Source organism: Micromesistius poutassou, assembly GCF_964030765.1.
Source record: "Micromesistius poutassou genome assembly, chromosome: 7".
In the NCBI taxonomy this organism is placed as follows: Eukaryota; Metazoa; Chordata; class Actinopteri; order Gadiformes; family Gadidae; genus Micromesistius; species Micromesistius poutassou.
This window is the reverse complement of record NC_140277.1, coordinates 17284030-17301141: the sequence shown is the minus strand read 5'-3', so window position 1 is coordinate 17301141 and position 17112 is coordinate 17284030. Positions and strand designations below refer to the sequence as shown.

Here is a 17112-nt window from a genome sequence, read left to right as displayed (position 1 = left end):
GGCGTCACGTCACATTCTAGTGAATAAAGGCTACTGTGGATCAGGGCAGCACAGTCCTCGTGTCCTGGTCTCTTCCACAGCGCTCTGAGCATGGAGGCTATCTCCTCCTCTTGGGTGAGTCCAGGCCCAGCTCTGTATAGAGGAAGGCCATCTGCAGGGCACTCTACAAGGAGAGAGAAGGTACAAGGCATACATGACAAGCTACGAGCTACTGTATTTCGAGCATGACCCCTTTTAACACTTAATGCTGCTTCTTCAAAGGAAGGAGTTTCGTATGCTTCCACGAACGGGTTGTATTCCACTTCATCATTTTCCACTTCGGCACCTCACTGAAGCCCCTTCAAAATCAGGACTTCATCATGTGCAGCGCTGAGTAACTTGAGTAACACGTACATCTAGAAACATGTAGGATTATTCTAAGGCCTACTTTAAGTGAGGCTGGGGTGGCTGACAGCAGTGGGAATCAACAGCTGAGAGGTGCTGAAGCACTGAGTTCACAGGGAGAGTAGAGAGTGTGAATGTAAACAGGGCAGTGGTGCCGAGAGAGGTGTGGTTCAGCTGTGCGAGTGTCGGAGACTCTCCCTCAGCCGCCTCTCTCCGGTGTGAGCGCCTCCTGCCAGTTTGACAGGGGTCACAAATAATAGCAATTACTGAAGCTTCCCAATGACTCTTCTCCTTAAGCCATTAGAGCGGCCCGAGTCAATTACCTCCTCCAGCACCGAGTCAAAGTGATTGGGTCCAAAGTGGTCTGCTCCCGGCTGGACGTTTAGGACCACCCTCGGAGCTCGTTCACATTCTGCAAGGCAGGAGACGGGGGGAACCGGGAGGGAGAGATTTGAATAGAATCAGTGCTGCGATCCTTTCAACTTCCTACTGACATTTACTCTTATCTCCCTCTATATCCTTTCTCCGTCCAACCACCGCAATTCCGAACTCACTCCCACCGTATCTCCATTCTCCTCTCAAATCACCCGTCTGATATTGCCCACCATGCTCTCATCCACTCCCACTCACCCCCCCCCCCCCCCTCTCTGCTACAGCCTGTTTCACAACTGCGGTCTTGACCTTGACAGCTCCAAGTCTGAGGCGTCTAATCTCTCTTGCTCTGATACACTTTTTCTTTACCATGCTAATGGATCAGCCCACTCCCTCGTGTGTGTGTGTGTGTGTGTGTGTGTGTGTGTGTGTGTGTGTCTCTCTCTCACACACACAGAGAAGCCATCAGCACTTTATCAAAGACTCCAGAGAGTGCTAAGAGATTAGGCACCAACACACACACAAACATTTAGGCAGGCGGTGTGTCTACCAGGGAGGGAGGGCGAGCGAGAGATTGTGTGTGTGCATTTAAATTGGGAGAGGGAAGGCGGGGAATTAGAGTCTGGTGTAAAAAGAGGTAGAGCCAATGTGCTGGAAAGAGATTATAAGTGAGAGGGAAACAGAGACCGTCTGGAATGGTCAGGGGAAAAGTGCGTTTTGCTGACACACGCATAACACATTTTGAAATCCAGGAACAGAGCGGTCTACCGCAGGAGCTAACTCCACACTTGGGAGATGACTTCGACATTTACATTAAACTCTTGACTCCCTGTGAAATTACACCAAATTGTATTTGGATATGCTCACGGGAGAACAAAGGTCTGTGCGTGCGGACCACGTAAACAGAAAGCGTTTGTAATTATCAGGCTTGTGGGAAAACTGATCTATTATTGCCCTGTTTAGTAGACCTGAAATGACAGTCAAAACGTTACCGATTACTTTGGTAACATTTAAAACGGTGCCTTGCTGGCAATGACACATTTGAAAGGTGTGGCAATGCTCTGTTTGCTGACCTTGTGAACAGCAAGACGCTTTACCCTGTTCTGCATGTTGTACATGCACGTTTGTGCGTAGATGTGTGTAGATGAAGACACTTTGTGTGTAGATGAAGACACTTTGTGTGTAGATGAAGACTCTTGCCTGCCCCGTGGAGTGCGGTGAAGTGTGTGTGGACAGCTCGCTTCACTCTGTCAGCGTACTGGACGACCCCGGCCAGGGGCACGCGGCCGTCATCACTGTAGGCCGTCAGCAGCATGGAGGGGTAACACTGTCCACACATACACACACAGTAACCATGTTACACACACACACACACACACACAGTAACCATGTTACACACACACACACACACACACACAGTAACCATGTTACACACACACACACACACACACACACACACACACACAGTAACCATGTTACACACACACACACACACACACACACACACAGTAACCATGTTACACACACACACACACACACACACACACACAGTAACCATGTTACACACACACACACACAGTAACCATGTTACACACACACACACACACACACACAGTAACCATGTTACACACACACACACACACACACAGTAACCATGTTACACACACACACAGTAACCATGTTACACACACACACAGTAACCATGTTACACACACACACACACACACACAGTAACCATGTTACACACACACACACACACACACACACACACACACACACACACACACAGTAACCATGTTACACACACACACACACACACACACACACACACACACAGTAACCATGTTATGCACACACACACACACACACACACACACACACACACACACACACACAGTAACCATGTTACACACACACACACACACACACACACACAGTAACCATGTTACACACACACACACACACACACACACACACACACACACACACACAGTAACCATGTTACACACACACACACACACACACACAGTAACCATGTTACACACACACACACACGCACAGTAACCATGTTACACACACACACACACGCACAGTAACCATGTTACACACACACACACACACACACACACACACACAGTAACCATGTTACACACACACACACACACACACACACACACACACACACATTAACCATGTTACACACGCACACACACACACACACACACAGCTCATAGTGTGAACCTGAGGGGCTATGTTATGAAGGGGGCAGTAGGAGGCGATGGCGAGTCGGTGCTGCGGGTCTGCGGTGGGATCGCCCCACTCGGCCCTCTCCTCCACGCTCAGGGGCCCGCCGCCCGCCGCCATCGTCCCCAGGACTTCCAGGAAGGGGGCCTGGGGGGGGGGGGGGGGGGGGGGGAGAGAGAGTCTGAACAAGAGCTCGTCAGATTCCATGTTCTTCTTGTATCAACCTCATCATATTACATCACACACACACACACACACACACACACACACACACACACACACACACACACACACACACACACACACACACACACACACACACACACACACACACACACACACCCCCCCCCCCCCCCCCCTCACCTGGAGTGTGACTGCTCTGACCAGGTGTGGGTCGGTGTTGCACAGCGCCCCTACTGGCACCGCCCCCGCGCTGCGGGCGGTGATGGCCGAGCGCGAGGGGGAGGAGATCCCCCGGGAGTGGAGCTGCAGGAGACAGGCGCGCAGGTCCTCCACGCCGGCCCGCTTCCCCTCCGCGCGGGCCTGTCTGTGCCAGGACAGTCCCAGCTCCCCTCCGCCCCTGGTCCAGAGGGAGACCATAGAGTCACCAACGTTAGCGCTCATCTGATCTCATCCCACTGGACCCGCTCAGTACACTAGACCCCCTCTAGACCCCCTCTAGACCCCCACAGTCCACTGGACCCCTCTAGACCCCCACTAGACCCCCACTAGACCCCCACAGTCCACTAGACCCCCACTAGACCCCCACAGTCCACTAGACCCCCTCTAGACCCCCACAGTCCACTAGACCCCCTCTAGACCCCCACAGTCCACTAGACCCCCACTAGACCCCACAGTCCACTGGACCCCCACTGGACCCCCCCAGTCCACTGGACTCCTAAAGTCCACGTGGACCACACAGCCTTTCCCATCAAGAACTGCAATAAGCTAATTAAGAAGACACTATTTTTGGATTTAGTCTCAGTTGGTCAGAGTGGAGGTCCCAGTGGGTGAGAGGTGGAAGAGGTCCCAGTGTGTGAGAGGTGGAAGAGGTCCCAGTGTGTGAGAGGTGGAAGAGGTCCCAGTGTGTGAGAGGTGGAAGAGGTCCCAGTGTGTGAGAGGTGGAAGAGGTCCCAGTGTGTGAGAGGTGGAAGAGGTCCCAGTGTGTGAGAGGTGGAAGAGGTCCCAGTGGGTGAGAGGTGGAAGAGGTCCCAGTGTGTGAGAGGTGGAAGAGGTCCCAGTGTGTGAGAGGTGGAAGAGGTCCCAGTGTGTGAGAGGTGGAAGAGGTCCCAGTGTGTGAGAGGTGGAAGAGGTCCCAGTGGGTGAGAGGTGGAAGAGGTCCCAGTGTGTGAGAGGTGGAAGAGGTCCCAGTGTGTGAGAGGTGGAAGAGGTCCCAGTGGGTGAGAGGTGGAAGAGGTCCCAGTGTGTGAGAGGTGGAAGAGGTCCCAGTGTGTGAGAGGTGGAAGAGGTCCCAGTGTGTGAGAGGTGGAAGAGGTCCCAGTGGGTGAGAGGTGGAAGAGGTCCCAGTGTGTGAGCGGTGAAGCGTGACTCTGTCAGAGGGGTTACCGGACGTGGCAGTAGGCGAGGACCCAGCCCAGATCCAGCAGCAGCCTGCTCTCTGGACTGAAGTGCATGTTGAGGTCCCTGCCGTAGGCCCCGTACACGTGGACCAGCAGGGGGGCCCGCTGCAGACACCCTGCAGCCACGGAGTGGAACAGAGTCACTGGGACCCTGGTGCCGTCCTGGAGACGTAGAGTCAGAGATATTAGAGATATTAGAGATGGCACCCCATGGCGTTAGAAAATGAGCCAGGAGCTTCTAGACTAACACACATTGGTGACGGGGCCCGAGGTGTCTGGCTTCCCATGCACACGTCGTAAACAGAGTGTTTACCTGGCTCTGCACTTCCAGACGCTTGGTGCCGCGACCGCCACCAGGCCCTCCCTCTGGGGGGGTCCTTCCCCCCCAGAGGGAGGGCGTGGCGGTGGTGGTGGACGCGGCACCAGGCCCTCCCTCTGGGGGGGTCCTTCCCCCCTCCTGAGGGGATGATAGGAGTTGGCCCTTGGGGCAGAAGGAGAAGGGCTCCTGGGGGTCTGCTGGAGACGACAGCAGAAACTGCAACGCGTGGCGGGGGTCGGCGGGGCCCGGCCGCCGCGACTCACAGGAACAGGCCCACAGGGGGAGCTAGAGGGAGGGGGGGGAGGGGGGGGTGAACCAGGGCCGTTTAAACCTAGCAGACACACAGCGAGTCAACTCAATAATACACCAGATGCAAGTCAAAAGAAAACGGATCCCCTTAAAACACGTTTACCTTCACACACCAAGGAAGGATTTGAGCTACATTCTCAAACAAAGTCTACTCAGGTCTTTCAACAGATATACAATAATATATAAGAAACGCACACAAACACAAAAGCATTCATCTTGGCAGAGGAACGGAGCTGCGTCAGAACGACAACGTGCACGGTGACACACAACCACACACCACTGTGCTAGCGGAGCGGCGGTGCTCAACCACTGACCGGGACGCGGTGTGCCCCCACGGGGCCGGCTAACGGAGCCACGGCCAGAGCCAGCCCCCCGCCGGCCTCTCTGGTGGTCAGCACGCAGTGGTCGCCCGCCACCTCCATGTCCTTGAGGGTCACGCCCGGGCAGGGCGTGTACACAGGCACCCAGGAGCACAGAGAGGGCCCTGAGAGGGGCGCCGTCAGCACCTGAAGGGAGACGCCATCACTGACACCTGATCAATATGTGACAAAACCATTCCTTAAAAGCATATGGTATATGCTTTTAAGGATATACATATGGTGTGCATCATATGGTGTGCATCCACCATATGATGGTGTACATATGGTGTACATATGGTGTACATATGGTGCACACCATATGTACATATGGTGCGCACCATATGTACATATGGTGTACATATGGTGTACATATGGTGTGCATCCAGAAAAGCTTTCATCTTAGAAATATAGCCAGCCAGGAAATGTTTACTGATAAAAATCCTAAAGAGGTGCATTTACGTTCAGAAATGAAGAAAGTGTGTGTTTTTTCCGATTCTGATGGTTTTAGAAGTCAAACAAAGCTGTGATCTGATTGGATGCGCTATGAGAGGTCAGGGTCTGGTTGGTTCCCGAGGATCAGGGTTGTAGGTAGTGGGAATACACTGGCGATGGCGCTGGTGCTGAAAGCTCACCATAAGCGGACAAGCTGTGTGGTACCTGGTACTCCTGCCCAGGGCCCGTGTTGGCCAGTATGACCAGCCCGCCCCTCCAGTGCTCCACGTGGTACAGCAGCCCCGGGAGGCGGCGCTGCACCAGGATGGGCTCTAAGGTAGGCGTGGTCACGTCGATGAGCCACACCTCCGAATCCGTCTTACTGCTGGAGTTGATGGTTAATATACTCCCGTCTCTAGAACGGGCCACCTCTACAAACACACTGGGGTGGGGAAGCACACGCACGCACGCACGCACGCACGCACACACACACACACGCACACGCACACGCACACGCACACACACGCGCGCACACACACACACACACACAGTTCAATTCTGTTTACATTCATTTGGCCCGAATGAAATGATGACGATGCCTTTCTGTTAATCCTTTTCATCTTTTTCCCAGCAACAAGCGGCCGTATGATCACAAGGACCTTTTGTTCGATGCCTCATTGCTTCCTTTATGGTCTCACTAACTATCTGCTGTCCATGATGGTAGCGTTCCTGCAAGGGCGGGAAAACTGTGGAAAACTCTGACGCTCGGATCGCCGCTCACTCCGCTCTTATAGTCTACAACTACTGTGTGCTACTTTTCACCTGTCCTGGATGCACAGCTCATAAATAAATTGCCACGACACCGTCTAACCTACCTACTTACTAACCAATAAATCAAATGCTCTGACAAAAACAAGAACAGACTCTGGTTTCTGTGGCCATCGCAGGATTGGAATTCAGCCCATTCATCACATTAGGCCAGAATGAAGCGATTGGAAGGCCTGCCTTTGGGTCAACCTACCAATCCTACACACACACACACACACACACACACACACACACACACACACACACACACACACACACACACACACACACACACACACACACACACACACACACACACACACACACACACACACACACACACACACACACACACACTCGCATGCACGCTGCGCATATGGCTGCAGTGTTCAGCAAGGCACACATATTAGCCTGACATCGCCAGATTGTTTAGCAAATGCACATCAGCCTGGACCCTCTCCGTTCATGTTTGATTTCCACGAGGTGTTCTGAACGAGCGGCCCAGCGCCGACCAAAATGCCTCTGGACACAATTGGAGAGACCAGAGAAGAAGAAACGTGCGCGACACCAGACATTGGCCCAACCCGGGCCAGGTCCGGAGCTCTGTCTGAACGGGAGGGGGGCCAGACGCGTGTCAGAGCAGATGAAACACCAGCTAGCAGACCACTCCGGTTTCCAGGCTACCTATTGCTAAAGCCGGTGAGCTAGTCCTTCGTTTTGCGGTAGGGCCTTGGAGGGAGGCCTGAAGAGAGCGTAGGGATATGCTTCGATTGGATACCTTTCCGATTTTAGCTCACTCTGGCTGGCCACTCCAAATGTCCCACCTCAATCTTAATCTATAATCTTTAAACATTTTCCCCACACGGCATGCAATTCATGTGACTACTCACTCAGGCTTTGTGTCTTCAAACACAGGCCTCGGTACGGCTGCGGCGCACGTCAGGTCCACGCTAAACACACGGCTGCACCGCAGACCCTCCTGAGTCGTGTAGAACAGGACCTCGTCATTGGCCCACTCTGCGCGAGCGCGCACACACACACACACACACACACACACACACACACACACACACACACACACACACACACACACACACACACACACACACACACACACACACACACACACACACACACACACACACACACACACACAGAGTTTCCAATGTATAATAAACTCAATTCAACATGTTCCTAACACGTTAATATCTAACGGAAATGTTACTAAAACTGGAATGAACACATATTTGACATTTGTTTTACTAGTGCATCTCTAACCAAAGCTGAAGACATTGTGCAGGGTGAGGACGACGTCTGAGAGATCCTTCTGAGTGGAGGCCGCGTCAGCCTGCTTCACCACCACACACCTGGGCACAGGCAACAAGCATCTCCATTTTAGACCGCTCCCGCTCATTTCTGACCAATCAGAGGGTCTCTTCCCTGATTGGTTCAGGGAATCCATCTTGCCTTCCAAACACAGGTGTGAGGAGAGCAACACTTGTGTGGGAGGAGAGAGGGAGGGGAATGCTTCTGGGTGTTGCGTTTCAAAAGCACAAGTACAATATCCGAATAAAGCATGAAATAGTTAGCCCAGTAGAACAGAAGAGTTCAACACTTTTTCTATATGTTTAAAATAATTCACATCAAAGATCCAGATGCATTTCTCCTCGATGTGTTCTGTGTTTGATTACCTGGCCTGCTCTCCCTGAGAGCTCTTCATGGTAGCAGCGAGGTGCCTCTCTGAAGGGGACACACGCACTCTCTGGACGGCCCAGCCCCCTCTCTCTCCGCCGTCCTGCCCTCCGGGGCAGCACTGCTCCAGATCCAGCAGCAGCTCAGCCTCATCTGGAGCGGGAGGAACATCTTAATAGACCACGGCCTCAATTTCTTTCACTCCTTAAATGTATACATCTTTATTTTCCAATAGGAGATGCAATACCAGGACCGTGGCATTGCACAAATGGAGAACAGTGTAAAAGCCAAAGGGATAAAGATTATTATTGATACATGTATTATTCACACATACATACATAGATACATATATATATATATATATATATATATATATATATATATATATATATATATTAGGGCTGTCAAATTAATGCGTTAATTTCAATTAATTAATCACAGAAAAAATAACGCGTTAAAAAATTTTACGCAGATAATTTTTTTTTTTTTCCTGATTGTTTTTTGGCACACGGTATTCAAGAAAAAGTGTTAAAGTCAAAACAAAGTATTGTATATTTTTTGCCTGAAATGCATTGCATCTTCAGTGAGATGGAGATAAACACAGGAAAAAACACAGCAGCACATAAGCACATAAGTCAGTACACCTACAACATGGAAACACACGACCTGCAACAGGGGAGGGGGTTGGGGGAGGGGGGGGGGTAACCCAGTGCAGGCAAGCAGCCATCCAGTCCTGCAGCCACTGTGCAGCACTGGACACAGACCCGTCTTGTCAGACTGTGGGGGTAAAAAAGCGGCGAAGGCGTGGGACGGGGGTAGTGGGGGGGGGGTGATTTCATATGTGTATCTATGTAAGAGTTTGTGTATGTGTAGGCCTGGAGAGTCGCTTCGCCTGACATCCCAACCACGGTGTCTCAGCCGCAGGATGTCATCGCGATAGCACAGCATGTTGCCATGGAGACAACCTTGATCAGGTCCCAGACAGAGTCAACAATCAACAGGTGTCTGTGGAGTGGGGGGGCACAAAGAGAGCGTCTCGCTGCAGCGCTCATCCGGGGGACTTGTTGTTCCAGCAGTGGCCTCGGCTGAGGCCAGCACTGGCTGGGGGGGCCGAAAGGAGATAAGATTTTGGTTGTTTGGTTTTAGGGAGAGTAGCCGCATTCCAATTTACACGACTACTCTGTGTCCATTCCGGACTCCAGAACGATCTATTTGCCTTTGCAAAGCCGTGAGCTTCTCCATGATGTTATCCGTATTGCTTTTCATAGTCACAGGCTGAGTGCTGACAGCTCTGCCCACCGCTTCAATGACGGGCAGCCCTGTAGGGCTTTGAACAGCTGACCTCATATCCTTCATTTTCCGATGAATCCGGGCCATGCCTACTCCAATCAGCAAAAGACCTGCGAATATACTGTAGTTCTGAATATGTAGAGGTCTTCAACGTCCTCCACGGAAAGAGCCGCCACGCACACGACTCGCCACCTCTCCCCGCCGTCCATCGTGTAGCCAGCTGCGAACGTTCCGGTAGGACGGGCAGGTTCCCCCGAACCCGAGCTTCTCGTCGAGAAGACGGTGTCAATAGCGTTGAGAGACCATTTGATCAATTCCATGATTTAAGTTTGGAGAGCGGTGCGGAGAGAGTCTCTCAAAGTATAAGACAGTAGGCTGGACGAGACGAGATGAGACAGACAAGAGCAAAGCCGGGAAGGTCAGGGGGAGGAGAGGGACAGAAGATGTATCTACATTTTAGTCTAATTGTATCTACGTGTATTATGCATCTACAATTTCGTAAAGCCCAAAGTTCGCAGTGATTGGGTGGCACAGGAGTGGAACCGATTTCTTGATTATGTTTGGCATGGGACCAGATGATTCTGCTCATGTTTCTTTTGCTGTGGCGTCTGGCCCCCCGTTCCATCAGAACCATAGCCGGGTGAGGCCCATCACAACGTGGCCAATGTTGATCTAATATGGGCCCGGGGTGAGTGTGATGCCCAGGGAGAGGATCACCCTATGGACGCGCCGTTGAGGCACTCTCTTTAATCTATGGGATGTATGGGGAATAGGAATAACTAAACTAAACATGAATGGTAGAAGACAACAAGAACATGGTTGTGGAGTCATGCACTTACTCTGCCTCCATTGCCTTCTGTAGATGCCTTCACGTTCCACGGAATACACATAGTTGCGTCCACAGATCTGTCAAATAATAAGATAATGAAGTTATGAAGAACGTTACAGTGTGAATTGCTGCCGGATCCAAAATCGTACCGCTGATTCGTCTTGTAAATCGGTAAACTTGCTGTATGATGCCCTCAGTCTTCTTTTAAAGTTCTTCTGAAGATTCTTATACTTCTTGAGGTCAGGGTTCCTGCACCTAGCCATCTGTTTTGAAGGGCCCTGGAATCAAACAACACTTTATCATGGATGAGGCTGATGTGTTGACCACAATGTTATTTGACATGCACTACTACAACGCAATGCAGCCAATAAAGAAACAAGCTCCATACAGATGAACTGTCCACCGTGACCAGTATCATGTTGCTACACCCGCTGTGGTCCTGCTGTACATACATGGCTCAAATTTGTCCGTGGTGTAACTAGAAACAAGCCTACATTATACATGAGGTAACGTTTTCGCCAGTCTAGTAAAGCGGTGTTATGGTGTAAACCTAAACCGACAGCTGGTCTAACCGTGCGTACGTACACACACACACACACACACACACACACACACACACACACACACACACACACACACACACACACACACACACAGTGTGTGTGTGTCAATGTTTTGTTTTCCACATATGATAAACTAATTGTAACATGTTCCCAACATGTTAATATCTTAAACAGAAATTGTATTTAAATTGGAATTAACACATATTTGACATTTGTTTTAATAGTGCACCTCTAACCAAAGCTGAAGACATTACCCAGGGTGAAGATGATGTTTTTCAGAGTGTAATTGTGTAAACTTAAACCCGAGGCTGGAGCAGCGTGGGGGTGTCACCCCCTCAGCCTTACCGTGTACAGGTGTGCTGCAGGCGGAGTGCTGCTGCAGAGCCCAAACGGGCGCAATCGAAGACGAGTAAAGGAGCCAAAGCGACTGAATAAAGCGCTCATTGCTCGTACTTCACTAAACGCTCTCTTTAGCCGTACTACTGGGTCGCTTTTACAGCATGTATTTTTTTTCCAGATATAAAACAGAATTTCTTACGGCACAAAAACGCCACCCCCCTCCCCCTTTCGTTTAATTGTTTTCAGTTATTCACATCGTATTCCTCCTGTTATATTTAAAACAAGAGTAATACCCAGGCTACAACGACGCAGTATTGTACATGTAAACACACGTGCAGGAAACAGTGACAGAGAAGCCGGCAATGACGCGGGCATGATTCTACACAGAAGTAATCAATCCCAGATACAGGCACCACGTGTTTGTATGGCCCCGCTCAGAACGATGACATCCGCGATCCACTAGCATGTCTCCGATGAGCTGAGTGTACGGAAGTAACGGTCAGCGGTAACAGGTGACCGCGGCTCACATAAAGGAACATTTTACCACTACAGCCGTACACTTCACAAACTCGTCCCCCCCCCCCCCCTCGACATTACCTCAGTGCTACAATTTAAAGTACACATACACTGTGATTCACTTAGATGTTTGCACTATTCTGTTATAAACCATATATGTAATTTGCCAACAAGGACGTCGAGAAGATGCAGAGAGAAACGTGTGAGGAGAAAGACGAGCGTTTCTCAGGACCACTGCTGGACGGTAAAGACGAGGGGGATCCGACACGGACCCTGGACGGGGATGCGATCGCCGGTGCTGATGTGGCCCGGGCGAGATGGACCTTACTGCGACAGGTGAAGACGTTCTCCATCTGGCGGCGGAGCGCATCGCATTGACACACGTTTACAGGCTCGTGTGTGTCATGCAAAATAGAAACACATTCGATGTAATGTTTGTTATTCAGGGGACACACGCTTCGGACTTTGATGGACGCATGAATGCTGATCATGCCTTACAAGCACTTACAACATGACAATAACGCCTCTAAGTTACATGATGTTACCCTAAAATCGTGGTTATCTATTGCAGATAACGAATACCAATAATACATTATCATCCATACTGATTGAATAAGAACTGTATTGCAGTGTATTTGATTACCAAGTGTGTTTGGCAAGTGTGTCCATTGAATCTTATTTGATTTAAACGTGGTTCCTCACTCTGTCTCCATGGCAGGTAGCAGGGGCTGTAGCCAGCTGGCTGCAGAATCATTACCATACATGGTGACAGAACATACTTCGCTGCCATATATATCTCTTGGCAACAAAGCTGCACAACGTATATGTAAGATCAAGCCTAATTCAGAACCAATGATATTGACTCCAGTCCTCCTGGTCAATATAGATTAGTTGATATAAATATGTAGACAGTGTTTCAACATGTGTTTAATTGGTAGCAACACTCTGTTGATCCTCTAACTAGAATTCAGAAACAGCTTAGTTGGGTCGATGCGTTTCTAGTTACAGGTTACTGGACATCGGAAGGATGCATTTCAGAGGTAAAATAGTGAGTTTTGACTGGATAAGATATCCTGACAAGCCGGTTGCGGTACTTCCTTAGTTTTTGATTGGAGGAGTCCTATTTAGGACTGGCCTGTTGGTATATCCAAATATGCAAGAGATTGATTTGCTTCAGTGAAAAGGAGAATGGAAATACTGAATTAGTTTAGCAGACCAGTTGCCTCATTAAGAAAGGTGTCTCCGCACGAAAATGTTGCGAGAAAAGGGAGGAAATGTGCGTACGCACATTTCACCGCCAACGTCATGATTTATAGAAAAAAATCCATGCGGAAAATAGTGCAGTTCTACGCATCCTTTCACCCAGGAGTAAAGGTCCCGCAAAGTTTTACAAACGGTGTTACACCGAACGAGCGCGCAGAGCAGACAGTTTTGCGCAGTGAGTGGCCACTGAAGCGACAGAAGGTTGCCCGACAGCAACCTGATTTTAATTTGTCATCCTCATATCTGTATGTGTACGATCATTCATCATCAGTCATCGTCACTGAGTCCAACAGGTCGCTATCTATGATGGGTCACAATCCATGATAGCGGACTCTCAAATTAAGCGACCCCACCGTAAATAGCAAACGCTATTTCGTGCTTATGCTTACGAAAATGAATCGTGTCCCAGAGCACGATTGTGACTTATTTCGTCCTACTTAGAACGAAATTCAAACCAAAGCATTTTAATTGGGAGATTTTTCCACATTTACAGTGGGGTCACATAATACAACTGTCCGCTATCATGGATTGTGACCCATCGCGGATCGCGACCTGCTGTTGTGTACACATAGGTATGAGGATGACAAATCACCTGAAAACATTTGGTTGGGGTTTGACTCATTGACCCATCGTGGATTGAGACCTGTTGCGTGTGGACTCATGAATAACGCATGAATAATCGTACACATACAGATTAAAATAGATTAAAAAAAATAGATAGAAAAATTAAAATCAGGTTGCTGTCGGGCGCTTCGTCCAAAGGCCCGCCGTGCCTCCACTGGAACTACAGGCCGCTTGGTGAGCAGGTAAAAGTTAGCAGCAGGTTTTGATTATTTGTTGGTATTTTGCATTGAAGCGAATCAGGATGAAATTAATAGTTTGAAATATTCACCAAAAATCAATAAAAATACATTTTCTCATTCTGATGTAGTACTTGCCAATGGTGGGCTTTTACTTACTATTAGCTTACCATTAGCAACAAGCCTACTACAGTAAACAGAATAGAAAAATGTCATTTTGGTGAATATATTAAACACTTATGCATCCTGGTTCAATGTATTGTAACATGTAAGCAAAGTGTCAACTGTAGTAAGTAGCAGCCCACCATATGCAAGTACTACTAGCAATGAAAAAAAAAAAGAGAAAATGTCTTGCTTTTTGGTGAATATTTCATATAATTAATTAACTTCTTTGCTATAATGCAAGATATCAACAGATTATGACCCGTAGTAAATGAAAGCCCACCATTGGCAACTACCACAGCAATCAGATTGAGAAAATGTCTTTTTATTTGATTTTTGGTGAATATTTCAAACTATTAATTTCATCCTGATTTGCTTCAATGCAAAATACCAACAAATAATGACCCATAGTAAGTAAAAGCCCCCCTTGAGTTGAGTTCCCCTAGCCTGCCTATGGTCCCCCAGTAGCTAAAAATTGCATTAGGTGTAAACCGAGAAGTAGCTATCTTGCTCCGTCTTTGAAAAAAGGATAGCTGAAACGCTTCGATTTGGCTTTCAGCCCCATATGACGTCATATGGGGCCATGTTACCTCCCCTTTCTCTGCTTGGCCCGCCCAGAGAATTTGGCCCGCCAATGAGACAATGAGCTGGGACCGTGCGAGCACCACATGTGTGTGTGTGAATACACACACTGTAACGCAAGTGTTCTTTGTTATTTGAATAACCGTTCTGCTGTTGCTGTTATGGCACATAACACGCAACACAATAACGCAAGCTTGCATAAAGCTTCCATTTGGTGAAAAGACTAGACTGCGTCGGGTCGGTTGAGAAGGAATTGGGAACCGCGACATGGAGGAGAAAAGGATTGTTGCCCAGGATTGTCCGTCGGAGCCCCGCTGTAGCGGGCAGCTACAGCGGGGCTCATCCCGGGCACAATTCCAGAAATCAACCTTTCCCCTATGATGCCAGCAACCCTTTTGTCCAGGGGCGATGGTGGGGCTTCCCGTGCCCACTTCCAGTTATGTGTACACTCTGCCGGTACTCTTGAGATATTTTTTTTTGAGATTCGAGGTACTTCTTGAAATTATCTTGGGGTACAACTGACCTAGTTTACAGCAGCTGCCACGGTGGTGCACTGGGTTAAAGCGCATACCATATAGGCACAGTCCTGAAGCAGCGACCAGGGTTTGAATCCTGACCGTGGTCATTTGCTGCATGTCCTCCCCTCTGTCTCCCATACCTTCCTCTCTATCGCTCTCTATGATAAAGCATACAAAATGCAAAAATAAATCTTAAACCTAACCCTAACCCTAACCTAACAATGACCCAGTCATAATATTACAACAGTAATAATGTCACAGTGTAATGTAACAGTGTATTGTAACACTGTTAAAAACAGTGTATGTAACAGTGGTAGAATGTAAAGCAGAGGAAGATGGAATATTGTGCTTTATTTTCATTGCATGCGTGATCTCAACATGCTCCGATCTGAACTGTTAGGTAATGTTAGTATCATCTGGGCTACTGAAAGGGCACCCGGCTAAAACATTAAGGCTTCTTCTGCCTGTACAGTCCAACAACCCTATACTTGTAGAGAGCCTTTCATTTACCTTATTTATTTTCCATTCTCTCTTCCCATTCTCCATTCCTGTCAGGTTTTGCATCAGAAGCAGGTGGACAGTCCAGTGGTCAAGCAGGTGTCAGTCCGAAGATTTGCAACCTTTGACCTTTTCACCAGGTCAAGGGTCATGCCCTCTTGCCCTTCAGACGACCAGTGGGTGCAGTACCGAAGTGTCTCTCTACCAGAGTATAGTGCCTTGCTCAGGTGTGTGACTATGGACGCCTGTGCACGTGCACGCGCAATTGAAGGGAACCTGTTGTTATGTTTTTTTTTTAACAATGTTTTACAAAGTTACAAAGTTTTACAATGACCATGTGTACCATGGTAAATGTATACATGTGTTCAAGAAGTGTATCAAGCTGGCACAGTGATAAAAAAAAAAAAGGCCTTTCATTGGCCTAGTTGTATAATCCAATGTGTTTCTGTGCTGTTTAGAGATAACCTGGGACCCCTCAGAGTAAACGAAGTGCTCAATAGTTTCGACAACACCGGCAATGTCTGTGAGTACATTTCCCCTTTTCTAATGTGTGCGTGTGTTTGGTCCTCCAACTACACAGGCGTTACGCCTCGTAGCACCCTGGTTTGGTTTTGACTTGCGATCCGTTCTTGTATTTAATTTCCTCTCGTTTTCAACCCACTTTCCAGTCGCTCACCACTCTCATGTCAATAAAGGCATGCAAAGCACATACAATTTATTCAAGACAAATACAATTAAATGTGATTAACATATATTAGATTTGATATTAGATATATATGTTGGACTGAATGGATGCAGATATAAGAATAAACTTGATTAATCCAAGTCACGCCAAAGCTACATTTTAATTTCTCTGAGTGACAACGCTGACAGCCAATGATAATTGTGTCTTGAGTTCCTTCAAGACTCTGCACGGATTAACTTGCTACGTGTATCAGACACTCAGAACTGGGTGAATGAAAGGAATAGGCAGAGGCTGACAATCGTGGTTCGGTTCCATCACTCAACTTTGACATAATGTGCCTCCAACAAGAGTTATGTATGATACTGCGGTTCTATTACTTCTGGATGACCGCCAGAGGAAGTGTTCCACATCGGATTAATCCTCCTCGCGAATGCATAGTGTGAGTGTCAACAAGGTGACCTTTGACCCCCAGTGCCAGCGTGCCAAACGTATATAATCACATGGGATTCTGGGCATGCTTCCAATGGAATCTCTGTCCCCTCTGTCACCACGTGACGAGAACTCACACA

At 48.6% G+C, this 17112-nt stretch overlaps 1 protein-coding gene and 1 long non-coding RNA gene across 2 annotated transcripts; one reads left to right on the top strand and one right to left on the bottom strand.

Annotated features, from left to right (window-relative positions):
• Positions 1-50: 50 nt before the first annotated feature.
• prepl (prolyl endopeptidase like) lies at positions 51-11723 on the bottom strand. The gene is made up of 15 exons (XM_084470399.1): positions 11526-11723; positions 10767-10895; positions 10628-10694; positions 8498-8651; positions 8085-8173; positions 7697-7823; positions 6225-6441; positions 5523-5714; positions 4894-5184; positions 4567-4742; positions 3364-3580; positions 2998-3147; positions 1957-2083; positions 708-796; positions 51-163 (listed from the first exon to the last, which is right to left on the bottom strand). The coding sequence occupies exons 1-15, from the start codon at positions 11622-11624 to the stop codon at positions 98-100; spliced, it is 2190 nt and encodes a 729-aa protein (XP_084326525.1). The 5' UTR covers positions 11625-11723; the 3' UTR covers positions 51-97.
• A 503-nt stretch (positions 11724-12226) lies between these two features.
• On the top strand, positions 12227-16387 carry LOC311350892. Its single transcript, XR_014636699.1, has 3 exons — positions 12227-12371; positions 15916-16085; positions 16317-16387. It is a non-coding gene; the product is annotated as an uncharacterized lncRNA (long non-coding RNA).
• Positions 16388-17112: the final 725 nt, after the last annotated feature.